At 41.3% G+C, this 14,631-nt stretch overlaps 1 protein-coding gene across 21 annotated transcripts in view; it reads right to left on the reverse strand.

Annotated features, from left to right (window-relative positions):
• Positions 1 to 14,631, reverse strand: part of LOC117249907 (inositol polyphosphate-4-phosphatase type I A-like) — a 96,748-nt gene that overhangs the window by 22,126 nt on the left and 59,991 nt on the right. For 9 of the 21 annotated variants that reach the window (XM_033615747.2, XM_033615746.2, XM_033615745.2 and 6 more), the window contains 8 exons: positions 13,208 to 13,240; positions 9,879 to 10,051; positions 3,035 to 3,158; positions 2,868 to 2,935; positions 2,258 to 2,457; positions 2,024 to 2,121; positions 1,744 to 1,856; positions 790 to 944 (listed from right to left, as the gene is read on the reverse strand). In XM_033615747.2, the coding sequence (XP_033471638.2) occupies positions 790 to 944; positions 1,744 to 1,856; positions 2,024 to 2,121; positions 2,258 to 2,457; positions 2,868 to 2,935; positions 3,035 to 3,158; positions 9,879 to 10,051; positions 13,208 to 13,240 (964 nt within the window). Of the gene's footprint in view, positions 1 to 789; positions 945 to 1,743; positions 1,857 to 2,023; positions 2,122 to 2,257; positions 2,458 to 2,867; positions 2,936 to 3,034; positions 3,159 to 9,878; positions 10,052 to 13,207; positions 13,241 to 13,787; positions 13,935 to 14,631 lie in introns of all 21 variants that reach the window. The other 12 variants (XM_033615740.2, XM_033615738.2, XM_033615737.2 and 9 more) reach the window with 3 other exon arrangements.

Consider the following 14,631-nt stretch of genomic DNA (forward strand, 5'->3'; position numbering starts at 1 on the left):
GAGTGAGAAATTGATATACAAACGGTCATTTGGGGGATGAAGTATTCCTTTAATATGCCATTTTCTTTATTCGTTTTACTGATGGATGCGTTTGCTTTTGTATGTATGTTTTTGCCATGCTACAAACCAAATTTCCCATGCGACAAAACAAAAACTCTCCGACTTGGCTGCAGTTAGATCTTTCCTTACACCACCCAGTTTGAAAATGAATGAAAAAAAAAATTAAGAAGGGACAAAGGAAAAGAAAAAGGTGACGACGACAGGAAGTCAAGTGCTCCGATGGTACAAAGGAAAAAGATTGTGCCAGCCTGTTAGCAACTCAGACTCTGAAACAGCTGCACAGAAAGGACAAGACAATGGATGTAGACGGATGTACAGACAGAACAGACTCGAAGACAAGAAGACGTACAAACAGACCAACAGGCACCCAATACACACAATCCAAAGAGGATCCTCTCACTTGAATATCAGTTTGGCACCTTTCTTCTCTAGACCTTTGTGACAAGAGTCTGGGGAAGTGAGCAACCAACTGAATTTCAAAATATTCAAGTATCCCCTCTGAGATGAACCAGCAACTCTACATCAGTTTGTTTCACACAGGGAGCAGGCAATGCTTTTCAAATCACACGTGGGCAAAACATGCTTTTCAATGATGAAGTCAACTCATGCTGCATCACTTTATAAACGTCGATGTGTCTGAAAGGTTCAAAATGTTAAGTCTGCGTTTGTTTTTTGCCCAGGTGTGATTTTCAGTCACATTCTCATCCAGGCACTGTGATGGCGTCCTACCTGCGCATACAGTCGAGGGCCTGCGTGAAGACCTGCGGCGCCATGCCGTGCTCGTGCTGCAGGATCAGGCACTGCTCCAGGGTCACCGACATGGCCGTGCGGTCTTTGGCGCTTTTGCAGCTGGTGAAACGAACCCCGTTCAGCCGGCGGCAGATCTGAGACAGAGAGGGAAGAAACTCTGTGCTCTTTCCGTTGGGTCAAACCACACTCAAATTTATAATACAAACATTTAGCATGTATGTTTTCAGCTGTTTTAGAGTTGAAACAGAAGTGTGAGCATCTTTAGCTTTGTACTGTGATGTATTTACCGGTGAAACAGATTATTTGAGCAGAGTAAGGTTAATTCTTTGCATTTAATTGGATCGTTAAAAAGTGGGCGAGTCTGGAGTTTCTCGATAAAACCGTGGAAGTAAACTTGGAGGCTAGAAACTTTAAGGGGCCATCTTGGCATCTATTATCTTGTTATTATTCTACACTGATATGCGAGCGAGGGAGTTCAAGTATCTTGGGGTCTTGTTCTTGAGTGAGGGTAGGATGGAACGTGGGATGGATTGGCTGAAAGCGCTCTTGTTGCGAGATCAGGAGGAGGTAGAAGCAGAGATGAATAAATTAGACCTCTGTCACATTGTTTTAGAAATGAAAACAAAGGTTTGCCCACTGATATCCAAACACAGAGGGTTGCTGTTTGGTAGCTTCTACAACCCTCTAGCTAGTGGCCCAAAGTTTTGATTGGATGAACTTCTCTAAACGCCCCTGAGTGCATGATGAGTCATCAAACAATTGAAACATTTTTACCTGGCAAATAACTAGAGATAAGTGATCAGTTAATACAGGATCAAGTAAGAGGAAATGTGTTTTTCATGTGACTGGGTCTTTAAGAGAAGTAAGGGTCTTATATTCAACACTGGTTTCAATTCTGTCAAGTGTCTGATGTACAACAAAGCAGAATCGCACCTCAGCTGCCTGCCAGAGGATGTCCACGTTCTTGTTTTTCCTGGCGTGGACGTTCTGCCCCAGAAACCTCAGCAGCTCAGGGAGACAAGTCTGAGAACGAGACCTCGGGAGGCCTGAGGTTTGGGGGGAAAGACGGGAAGTTCAGGTGAGAAAAAAAAGAGGGAAAATGGATGATTGGAAGAAAGTACCACTGAAGATATTGTTTTGCACACACTGGAAGGAAAAGGTAGTTCCCTGCCCTGTTGTTATGTTTTGAACTCTGGCGCACTTTAGTACTTACAGTCTTCAGGCAGGACTTCTTTGAACTGTTCGTAGTATGAATTCAGCCTGGAAAGACTCTCCAAGTTAATGATCTCCTGCAGGGATGTGTCTCCAAACCTGCACAACACAGAGAAACACATTCTTCCTTACACAGCGCTGCAGAACAGCCTGAACTCACGCGTCCTGCCAAAACGTCTGTGTAACTGACATCCCAAAACCTCAGTCTTTTTTGTCTCCTCTCCTACTCACTCACTTCTCAGCCAGCGTCTGCTGCTCGTTGATGCCGACGTTGAAGTGCACCGGCTGGACCCTCAGCAGCATGCCGCTCTGGATCTCCCGCGGCAACGCGTCGAACATGGTTCCCGGCAGCGGGATGCGGACGTTGAAGCCGTCACGGTTACCTGTGATGATCGGCAACATATCGGGGGCGGAGCTGCCGGTGGCCTGGGTCACCTGAAAGTGATGTTCAGCGTATGAACATGCAGGCACAGGATTGATACACGTTGATTCTGAATATTTGAAAATGTTCGGCCTTTACAAAGAAGAAAAGATTTAAGTGATTACTGAAATAGCTGCACAACTAATCTTCTAACTGATTAATCGTCGCAGCTCTGATAACGAGCCTGTAATCTTATTACACTTTCAATCTCAACAGAGACGTAAAACAGAGAAACAACAGGAGCATCAAAGTTAATACATGTCAGTGAAACTGAATGAGGAAATAAAGCAGAATAAAAAATGACAAGGAACTAAAGAAGGGCAATAAAAACCACAGAGGAGGAGTGAAGTAAAAGTATAATTAAACGTAGCTTTTTACTATCCTCCTGCAGCTGCAGTGTTCACATAACTAAACATCCTCCTACCTTAAAGGTGACGTTACGGAGATCCATGATGCCGACACTCATGTCCTCCAACATGGCCAGCTCCTCTCCTGGGAACACACGCGTGGTTAACAGTGATAATCTGACGAATCTGTAACAGTTGGGGGTTTAAGAGTAAAACAAAGGTGTGTGTGTGTGTGTGTTTGTACCGTAGGTGCTGAGCAGGGACTCAAACTGAGCCAGCAGGCCGATGGTGTAGAGCTGTCGGAGGAATCCGTTGTCACGGAGACAGTTCCTCAGTTTGATAATGAAGCCGCAGATGAGAGCAGTGAGCTGCAACACACACACATCAGCATTAACATCAGTTCATATAACAAAAGGGGGCTGACTGTAATCATCTGTGGCTGTTTCTAGTCTGTTTGTGATACAGCATCAATTACAGCTGATTCACGCGTCCATAAGTGGGACAAAACAATTAAGTCAATCTCATATCAAATCACATCTCACCACTGCTTCACTGCACTGGCAGATGATATACGTTTTTAGATGATAACTTATTTTAAGATTTTTTAAAAAGTATAAATCAAACTCATGTAAAGAATGTGGTTTATTGAACGTACATTTGCATTTTCATTTAACTAGTTCTAGTCCAATTATTTTTTAGGAACTGTGTATGACCGATAATATTTAAATCTCTTCCACTTAGTGTGAACGCCAATGTTCCGGCCGATATTAGTGTCTTTCGGAGGCTGTAACAGACTGCATTTTAAAGCTAGAGACATGATACTGGCATATGAAACTAGAAGATGTAAGGAATCCATTGGTACCAACAATATCATGCTAGCTTGTCAGAAAAGGGGGTTAAATAATGCTCCAAATTTAGGCTACATTTTGGCAGGGGGAAAACCTGCCATGACCATTTTCACAGGTCATGTCATGTGTTAAAAAAACGGTAAAACTTTACTTGAAGGTATCTACATAAGAGTGACATGACACTGTCATAACTATGACATGACACGGTCATGAACCTGTCATAAACATTATGTACATGTCATAAACGTTTATGACTGCTGTCATTAAGTGTCATTCTGTTTTTGTAATGACAAGTTGACATTAAAATTGTTTGGGATGTCCTTATAATGACAACTTGACATTAACTAGGATGACATTACCAGAAGTTGTCTTTGTCATGACAAGTTGACATTAAATTTGTTTGGGATGTCCTTATAATGACAACTTGACATTAACCAGGATGACATTACCAGACATTGTCTTTGTCATGACAAGTTGACATTAAATTTGTTTGGGATGTCCTTATAATGACAACTTGACATTAACTAGGATGACATTACCAGAAGATGTTGTTATCATGACAAGTTGACATTAAATTTGTTTGGGATGTCCTTATAATGACAACTTGACATTAACTAGGATGACATTACCAGAAGATGTCTTTGTCATGACAAGTTGACATTAAATTTGTTTGGGATGTCCTTATAATGACAACTTGACATTAACTAGGATGACATTACCAGAAGTTGTCTTTGTCATGACAAGTTGACATTAAATTTGTTTGGGATGTCCTTATAATGACAACTTGACATTAATCAAAGTGACATTAACAGAAGTTGTCTTTGTCATGACAAGTTGACATTAAATTTGTTTGGGATGTCCTTATTATGACAACTTGACATTAACCAGGATGACATTACCAGAAGTTGTCTTTGTCATGACAAATTGACATTAAATTTGTTTGGGATGTCCTTATTATGACAACTTGACATTAACCAGGATGACATTACCAGAAGTTGTCTTTGTCATGACAAGTTGACATTAAATTTGTTTGGGATGTCCTTATAATGACAACTTGACATTAACCAGGATGACATTACCAGAAGATGTCTTTGTCATGACAACTTGACATTATGAGAAATGCACCTCTTTTTGTGTTTGTGACAAGTTTACATAATGATTATTATTCACATGTCCTGGGATGTCCTTATAATGTCAACTTGTCATGACAAAGACATCTTCTGGTAATGTCACTTTGATTAATGTCAACTTGTCATAGTCAAGACAACCCAAACAATGTCAACTTGTCATTACAAAAACCGAATGACACTTAATCACAGCAGTCATAAATGTTTATGACATGTACATAATGTTCATGACAAGTTCATGACAGTGTCATGTCATAGTTATGACAGTGTCATGTCACCCTTATGTAGATACCTTCAAGTAAAGTGTTACCAAAAAAACTACGATGAATTGCTTGCGCTCAGTGACACTCTGCCTACATGAAGGGCACACATCCCCAGACACAAACAAATAAATACCATCAACTTCAGCTTTACAGACATGCCCACTTTATGCTAATCCCATGCATTATTATCTCCTATTGTATTTGAATATTTCTGCATACTGGGGTCCCTAAACAGTGTTAGCATTGTATAGATTGGGTATGAATCTGGTGAATTCAAACTAATCCTTAAAGACACTAAAGTCACACAAACAAACTAACTAATCAAGGCAGTTGTAGACGAGCAGCTTCCATGTTCTGCAAGGTAAAATTAGAGTCTGGCTTTAAAGACAGCACAGATAATGGCTTTAGTTCCCCATCAGGCAGGCTGTCTGACAGCAAGGTAAAGAGGTGAAAATATTCTAAATATAGCACACATTTAAACTAATATCTAAAGTAATATTTAAATAATATTAGCACCACATACAACCCCACTTTAAAAAAAACTGAACTATCCCTTTAAAGCCAATAATGTACATTAAATTATCCGTTAGTGTGATAAAACTATCTTCAAATCCCTCCACACCTTTCCATTTTGTCGCAGTCTAAACTGCATCCATCAGTGTAATGAAAGATCGTTTATTAAATGAGATGGCACGCACTTGCTGAAGCGTGAATTTTTCCGCAATTCAAATCAACATATGGTTTTATATTAAAAGCTCGGCTGCTTCTGAGATTATGTAAGTGGATGCATGTTGTTGGTTTCTGTGCATCCATGTGTGAAGGAGATCCTGTGTTTATGTAACAGGCTGAGGGTATGATGTGTCTGTTAATGCATTGTTTCTATGTTCAGCACTGGGGAGGAAAAAGCTCAGATGTTTTGGCTGCCCCTTGTTCACTGAACCCTGACGAAGACGTGGCTGTTAGTTTGTCCAGATCAGGATTCCTTCAGTGTTCATTGTTCGCAAAGTTTTTATTGTGAGCCAAAAATCCACAGAGATCTCTTTCTCTCCAAAACAAACAGACTTTGTGATGTAAGCTGGTAAAAACACTGAAGAAAGCAGCTTCACATTAAATATCAGTGTTTCTCTGATGCTCTCCGGCACAGCAGGGGTTGAAGCCGAGCTGCTGCCGCTGTTTGCTAGGGTGATTACTTTAGATTAGCATGTGCTATGACTTGAAATCCTTCATCTAGTCTAAATATTAAGATAAATCAAAAAACAATAAAGATTTAAAAAGTGTAGCATAAATAAGGGGCTTAAAACGAAATAAAAAGTCAATTTATGACAAATACGCAGGGGGGATATGACGCCACTGACAGGTGACGGTGACCAAATGACACGTATCGTGTCCTTGATTATGATATCAGATTTCCCTGTGTGTAACATTGCTGGAAAAGTCTGGGATAATGTAAGAACAAACTCAACTAATTATACATACAGTACAGGCCAAAAGTTTGGACACACCTTCTCATTCAATGCGTTTTCTTTATTTTCATGACTATTTACATTGTAGATTCTCACTGAAGGCATCAAAACTATGAATGAACACATGTGGAGTTATGTACTTAACAAAAAAAGGTGAAATAACTGAAAACATGTTTTATATTCTAGTTTCTTCAAAATAGCCACCCTTTGCTCTGATTACTGCTTTGCACACTCTTGGCATTCTCTCCATGAGCTTCAAGAGGTAGTCACCTGAAATGGTTTCCACTTCACAGGTGTGCCTTATCAGGGTGAATTAGTGGAATTTCTTGCTTTATCAATGGGGTTGGGACCATCAGTTGTGTTGTGCAGAAGTCAGGTTAATACACAGCCGACAGCCCTATTGGACAACTGTTAAAATTCATATTATGGCAAGAACCAATCAGCTAACTAAAGAAAAACGAGTGGCCATCATTACTTTAAGAAATGAAGGTCAGTCAGTCCGGAAAATTGCAAAAACTTTAAATGTGTCCCCAAGTGGAGTCGCAAAAACCATAAAGCGCTACAACGAAACTGGCACACATGAGGACCGACCCAGGAAAGGAAGACCAAGAGTCACTTCTGCTTCTGAGGATAAGTTCATCCGAGTCACCAGCCTCAGAAATCGCAAGTTAACAGCCGCTCAGATCAGAGACCAGATGAATGCCACACAGAGTTCTAGCAGCAGACCCATCTCTAGAACAACTGTTAAGAGGAGACTGCGCGAATCAGGCCTTCATGATCAAATAGCTGCTAGGAAACCACTGCTAAGGAGAGGCAACAAGCAGAAGAGATTTGTTTGGGCCAAGAAACACAAGGAATGGACATTAGACCAGTGGAAATCTGTGCTTTGGTCTGATGAGTCCAAATTTGAGATCTTTGGTTCCAACCGCCGTGTCTTTGTGAGATGCAGAAAAGGTGAACGGATGGATTCCACATGCCTGGTTCCCACTGTGAAGCATGGAGGAGGAGGTGTGATGGTGTGGGGGTGTTTTGCTGGTGACACTGTTGGGGATTTATTCAAAATTAAAGGCACACTGAACCAGCATGGCTACCACAGCATCCTGCAGCGACATGCCATCCCATCCGGTTTGCGTTTAGTTGGACGATCATTTATTTTTCAACAGGACAATGACCCCAAACACACCTCCAGGCTGTGTAAGGGCTATTTGACCAAGAAGGAGAGTGATGGAGTGCTGCGGCAGATGACCTGGCCTCCACAGTCACCGGACCTGAACCCAATCCAGATGGTTTGGGGTGAGCTGGACCGCAGAGTGAAGGCAAAGGGGCCAACAAGTGCTAAACACCTCTGGGAACTCCTTCAAGACTGTTGGAAAACCATTTCAGGTGACTACCTCTTGAAGCTCATGGAGAGAATGCCAAGAGTGTGCAAAGCAGTAATCAGAGCAAAGGGTGGCTATTTTGAAGAAACTAGAATATAAAACATGTTTTCAGTTATTTCACCTTTTTTTGTTAAGTACATAACTCCACATGCGTTCATTCATAGTTTTGATGCCTTCAGTGAGAATCTACAATGTAAATAGTCATGAAAATAAAGAAACGCATTGAATGAGACGGTGTGTCCAAACTTTTGGCCTGTACTGTATATATAATGACAAAAACTGTGTGTGTGTGTCTGTTCCACGTTTTTCTCCTCACTGACTTGGTCAATCCATGTGAAATTTGGCACAGTGGTAGAGGGTCATGGGAGGATGTGAATGAAGCAATATTACATCAATTGGCCAAAGGGGGGCGCTATAGCAACTGATTGAAATGTCAAACTTTGAATGGGCATATCTCATGCCCCGTATGTCGTAGAGACATGAAACTTTGCACAGAGATGCCTCTCCTCATGAGGAACACATTTGCCTCAAGAACCCATAACTTCCGCTTATATAGATTTTCCGCCATTTTGAATTTTTTGAAAAACACTTCAAATGGATCTCTTCTTATGAAGTTTGAGCGATCTGCATGAAACTGGGTGAACACAATCTAGGGACCAATATCTAAAGTTCCCTCTTGGCAAAAGTTGGAAAACTTACTAAAACTGAGCTTCTATAAGGCAATGAATATTGCGGAGGGCGTGGCTCATCACATAAAGGTGTATAACATCTCAAGGGTTTCACCCATCACCACGCAACTTTGTAGGCATATGACCACACATAATCTGAGGGGACTCCTCCATTATTGACCCCATCAAACAAAATGGGGGCGCTAGAGAGCTCATTTCTTATCTAGGCCTAACCGCCATATGAATTTTTATAAACTTGGTAGATATGTAGAACAGGACGCCTCAAGGTGACTGGAGAAATTTAACTCTAACTGGCAACTGGGTGGCGCTATAACAACAGAAAAATGCTTCAAAATGGCTAAAATGCGACCGATCGCTGTGGCTCCCCCTGTGGACCAGTGTTGTTTTTTTTCTTATTTTTGGTATGACTAAGTCATGGTATGGTATGCTGTACTCAATGGGTATGGACTAGTAACATTTTATTCCTAAAAACACGGTATTTTAATTGCTTGTTGACAGTATTTTCCAATTTATCTCTGCTGGCATGTGATGTCATTGATGATGTCAGAGAGACAGTGGACTCTTACGCTGGACAGATGTTAACTTTTGGCTAGATTAAAAATCGTGTACATAATATTTTAAATGTCTAGTGATGTCAGAATTTCACATTGTGTGGACATTACAAACATTATGATGTTTTGCAGACGTTTTTTTCTCCATACTGTACCTTAAAACAAAATGTTGTTATGCTACATAAAGATGCATGAGATGTTTAGAAGATGCTGGATTTTGGTAACTTAACAATGCAACTTAAAACCAACAAAATATCTATTAGTGGTGACATCTAATAATTACCCATTTCACTTGTAGTATCTCCCCTTAAAGGTGTACAGCTGAGGCTGCAGAGATCTCATGTCTAACATCTACAATAAACCTGCAGAGCAAATATAACTGTTGTTGTAACCGAGCCAAAAATACAGATAAAAGAAGCTGTAAAAATAACAAGTTGTAAGACAAAAATCCATGACCTCGACTACCTCTGGGCTCCCATATCTTTTCAACGTTGGCCCGAAGAACTAAGATGTCTCAAGAGTAGGAGTGAGCGTGTCCGCAGGTGAAGAAATCCCTTCTCGCTCTGTCTCTTCTATTTTAACTTTACTTGCTTTGTCTTTTCACACAAGTGTTCAATAGTCGTATAAATACTGCAAAGCCACTGAGCGCTGGATCTTTGCTCCTTCTGGTTTTGTTATATTTACAGATTCATGAACTCTTCATCGATTCCCTCGCTGTGAGTCATTCGAAGATGAACAGGTGAATGCTCATGTCAGTGTGTAACTTACTGTCTGGCAGAAGACAACGTCGCGGCGGTACTGCAGCGACAGGTCCATGGCTATCGTCGGGGCGCTGTCCTGCATCAGCAGGAACACCATGGACTTTTTGGCCTTATCGCTCATCATGGCGACGCACTCAGTGAGCGTGGTGAGGAGAGGGTATAACGCCTCGCTCCACTCGCCTGAGAAAGACACATGCAGACATATAAAATGCAAATAAATACATGACAGAGGTTAACCAGGACACCAACACACTCATCCCCACACATTCTTATTAAGGTTAGCTTAGTTAAAGTGATATTTTAATATATAATTTGATGCTCCGAGATTTGTTAGGACAGAAAACAGATGGAACAGAAAAACAACAGGAAAAGCAGAAGCGCTGATAGAGACCACACTCCACTGGGTAAAGCTCCAGGACATTCTCAAGTTTTGTCTCTTTCTGTAGCAGCTACTTGAAGAAATAAAAACTTTGATTTCATCCTGAAGATGCCCTACGTTTCCCCAAAGGACATTTTCCACAAATACAACACACTACCACGTCTCAGAAACCATCTTTGTAAAGGAGAAATGAAACACTGAGGAGTCGCTTTGGGGGGAACTCACAGCAGATCAAAAACTAAAAAGAAAAAAAACATGAAAATAATGGTTACATTATTACGTTAGACACTTTAGTCCTTGGTCAAAATCTACGGTGTTCATTGCTCAAGGTTTCTTTTTTCATTTCCCACAGAAAATCCGATTGTCTTCCTCTTAACCCCCAAAACTGTGTTAACTTGTTGTCTACCCACCCCACGTATAAAGCTCTGTCACATTTACTCCAGTCTAAGCAATCAATCCTGTGTCAAGACACTGAAATGTGTGTAAATCTTAAGGGTTAACTGAATATGTGACGGGACGTGTTCAAGCTAAATGTGTCAAGTTGCTCTTAAAAGGAATACTTCACCCTCCAAATGACCATTTGTATGTCAATTACGCACCATCTGCCATCTTGTGAAGAAAACTGGTATTTTCACATGCCTCTCATGAACGAAGAATCCAAAAACAGAAAAAAATCTTGATGAATTAAAGTCATAGGGGTCCACATTTAACAACATCAAAACTACACTCACCGGCCACTCTATTACACACGGCTGTTCAACTGCTCATTAACATTGGTCCACAGGGGGAGCCACAGCGATCGGTTGTGTTTTAGCCATTTTGAAGCATTTTTCTGTTGTTATAGCGCCACCCAGTTGCCAATTAGAGTTAAATTTCTCCAGTCACGTTGAGGCGTCCTGTTCTACATATCTACCAAGTTTAGTTAAAATCCATATGGCGGTTAGGCCTAGATAAGAAATGAGCTGTCTAGCGCCTCCATTTTGTTTGATGGAGTCAATAATGGAGGGGTCCCCTCAGATTATGTGTGGTCATATGCCTACAAAGTTGCGTGGTGATGGGTGAAACCCTTGAGATGTTATACACCTTTATGTGATGAGCCACGCCCTCCGCAATATTCATTGCCTTATAGAAGCTCAGTTTTAGTAAGTTTTCCAATTTTTGCCAAGAGGGAACTTTAGATATTGGTCCCTAGATTATGTTCACCCAGTTTCATGCAGATCGCTCAAACTTCATAAGAAGAGATCCATTTGAAGTGTTTTTCAAAAAATTCAAAATGGCGGAAAATCTATATAAGCGGAAGTTATGGGTTCTTGAGGCAAATGTGTTCCTCATGAGGAGAGGCATCTCTGTGCAAAGTTTCATGTCTTTACGACATACGGGGCATGAGATATGCCCATTCAAAGTTTGCAATTTCAATCGGTTGCTATAGCGCCCCCCTTTGGCCAACTGATGTAATATTGCTTCATTCGCATCCTCCCATGACCCTCTACCACTGTGCCAAATTTCACATGGATTGACCAAATCAGTGAGGAGAAAAACGTGGAACAGAGACACACAGACAGAGAGTTTTCGTCATTATATAATAAGATCGCTAATCAGCCAATCACGTGGCAGCAACTCAATGCATTTAGGCATGTAGACATGCTCAAGACGACCCACTGAAGTTCAAACTGAGCATTTTTGTGACTTTGAACATGGCATGGTTGTTGGTGCCAGACGGGCTGGTCGCTAGGGTTTACAGAGGATCATGGGTGCAGATCTGATGACAAGTTTGGGGGGGGACACAATCAGTTGTGATTTTTTTTTTAATTGCACACGTGCAAATCATGCCCACAGAGCGCTTGAGATTGCCAGCATATTTCACGATTTCATAGAGGCTCATCACCATCACCAAGTCATTCAAAAAGCACTACAAAGAGAATCATATGCTTACCTTTACTGTTTATTTCTCTTAAACAGCCAGTAGTACATGGAACCAGCCATCACCCTCCTTTTCACTGCTTCGCTGTTAGTTAATGCTTCTTCTAGTTTAGGGTCTCAGGCATGTTATGTCCACTCATGTTCTCATCTCTCGCCTCTCACGGATTCCCATTTCTCCTCATCATCTTCCCTTTCCCCCAGTATATAGGACTACTGTATACATTTGTTCAATTTCAATCATTTAAGCTATTTAGAATTGGGGGGGACAATTTGTGTTTTTCAGAATTTGGGGGGGACATGTCCCCCTCGTCCCCCCCATCCTGCCTTGCATCAACGGTTCAGGCTGCTGCTGGTGGTGTAATGGTGTGGGGGAGATTTTCTTAGTACCAACTGAGCATGGTTTAAACACCACAGCCTACCTGAGTATTGCTGCTGACCGTGTCCATCCCTTTATGACCACAGTGTACCCATCTTCTGATGGCTACTTCCAGCAGGATAACGCACCATGTCACAAAGCTCACATCATCTCAAACATGACAGTGAGTTCACTGTACTCCAATGGCCTCCAGTAGACAAATCTGCAGCAACTGCGTGATGTCATCATGTCAATGTGGACCAAAATCTCTGAGGAATGTTTCCAGCGCCTTGTTGAATCTATGACAAGAAAAAGGGTGTCCAACCCAGTAGCAGCAAGGTGTACCTAATAAAGTGGCTGGTGAGTGTAGTTTTGCCATTGACATAGATCCCATATGACTTCAATTTATCAAGATTTTTTTCAGTTTTTGGATTCTTCTTTTACCGTGGAGGCATGCAAGAAAAAAAAATCTCCATAATGTAACACGGGTTAAGGAGTTGATATACAAATAATCATTTGGAGGGTGAAGTATTACTTTAGAGAAAAAGTGCATAAAACGGCATGGCTAATTCTCTGCCTAAATCTCACACGATAATCAGGTGTTGCACCTGAGTCCACGAGAGTTGGGGGAAAGACGCAGAGAAGACACAGAGAAGCACATGGGACGGACAGCAGCTCTTACCTGGGTACGCCTCCTCAGCACTGGGGCTTCCATCTGGAAGAGGGGATGGAGGTGCAACATGCATGATTAGCGGGTGCTGTAAGCCACACAGGGCAGCAGAGACACACATAGAAAACACTACAGTACAAACCAGGGTCACAGATCTATCCAAAATTAATTCAGCTTTAATTACAGAGCTTCGTTTTTCCATCTCTTTCCTCACCTCTGCCAACTTTCTGAACTGTCAGCTGTATGCACCACTTTAAAGCTTGGATAGACATGTGATCCTGGTCCAGTACAACATGTAGAGTAAGCACAAAATCTCCGATACAACTGCTGGCTGCATTCAGCCATGAAGCAGCACTTTACACTGGCAAAGCTGGAGAGTAAAGACAAAAAGCGGTTTCTAATTTGTTGCTACAGAGCCAGGACCAGGAAGACGGCAACAAAGACTGCACACAAAACAAAAAGCTTCACATTAGACTGTTTCCTCTCATGATATGTACTGTACGGCTGAGAAACAATAAAAAACACCTGCTTTCCTTTAGGTAAAGAAAATTGTCAGAAGCATTAATTAAGCTAAGAAACGAAATGAACCTACAGGATTCTTGTGCAGAGGAGAGGGCGGGCATGGAGGAAGAGGATGGTGGTGGTGAGGATGATCGTGGAGGTGATGAAGAGGATGGTAATGATGGTGATTCCTGTGATGAACTCCCTGGGTTGATCCAGAAAGCTCTTTTTCCTTCATCTTGTCACAGCCACACACAACAGTGTTAATTTACACCTCCAGATGTGTTCAGTGTCAGCTAATGTGAATTATTTATTTCAATGTTTTTATTAGTTACATGCCCGTAAAAACTGATTTTAGTTCATTTGTTCCCATTTAAAGTCACTAACTTTATTTACTTTTTTAATGTTTAAGATATACTGTGCAGGATTTTCCTAAAAACTGACAATCCTGCATAGGATACCTTTATCAAACGAACAAAAATAATTAAAGGTCCAGTGTGTAGGAGTTAGGGGGATATATTGGCAGAAATGGAATCTAACATAATGAGTATGTTTTCTTGAGTGTATAATCTGTAAAGGTCTCTTCCTCTCCAGGCGGCAGGTTCAAGTCCCCTGACAAACTATGGAGTGTGGTCTGGTAGCTGGAGAGGTGCCAGTTTGCCTCCTGCCTAATGGTAATGGTGCCTGTTCATGGGCATTTAATGCATGTATAGGTCCTGTCTATGCATATGTGTGTGTGTGTATGACAAGACAAATGAATTTCCCCTCAGGGATTAATAAAGTACATCTTCTTCTTCTAATAACCTGAAAATACGAATTGTTTTTGTTACCTTAGAATGAGCTGTTTATATCTACATAGAAAGCGGGTCCTCGTCTACAGAGAACACCATGTTGCACCGCCATGTTTCTACAGTAGCCCCCAATAGACAAACCAA

The sequence above is a fragment of the Epinephelus lanceolatus genome, chromosome 24 (assembly GCF_041903045.1).
Source record: "Epinephelus lanceolatus isolate andai-2023 chromosome 24, ASM4190304v1, whole genome shotgun sequence".
Taxonomy (NCBI): domain Eukaryota; kingdom Metazoa; phylum Chordata; class Actinopteri; order Perciformes; family Serranidae; genus Epinephelus; species Epinephelus lanceolatus.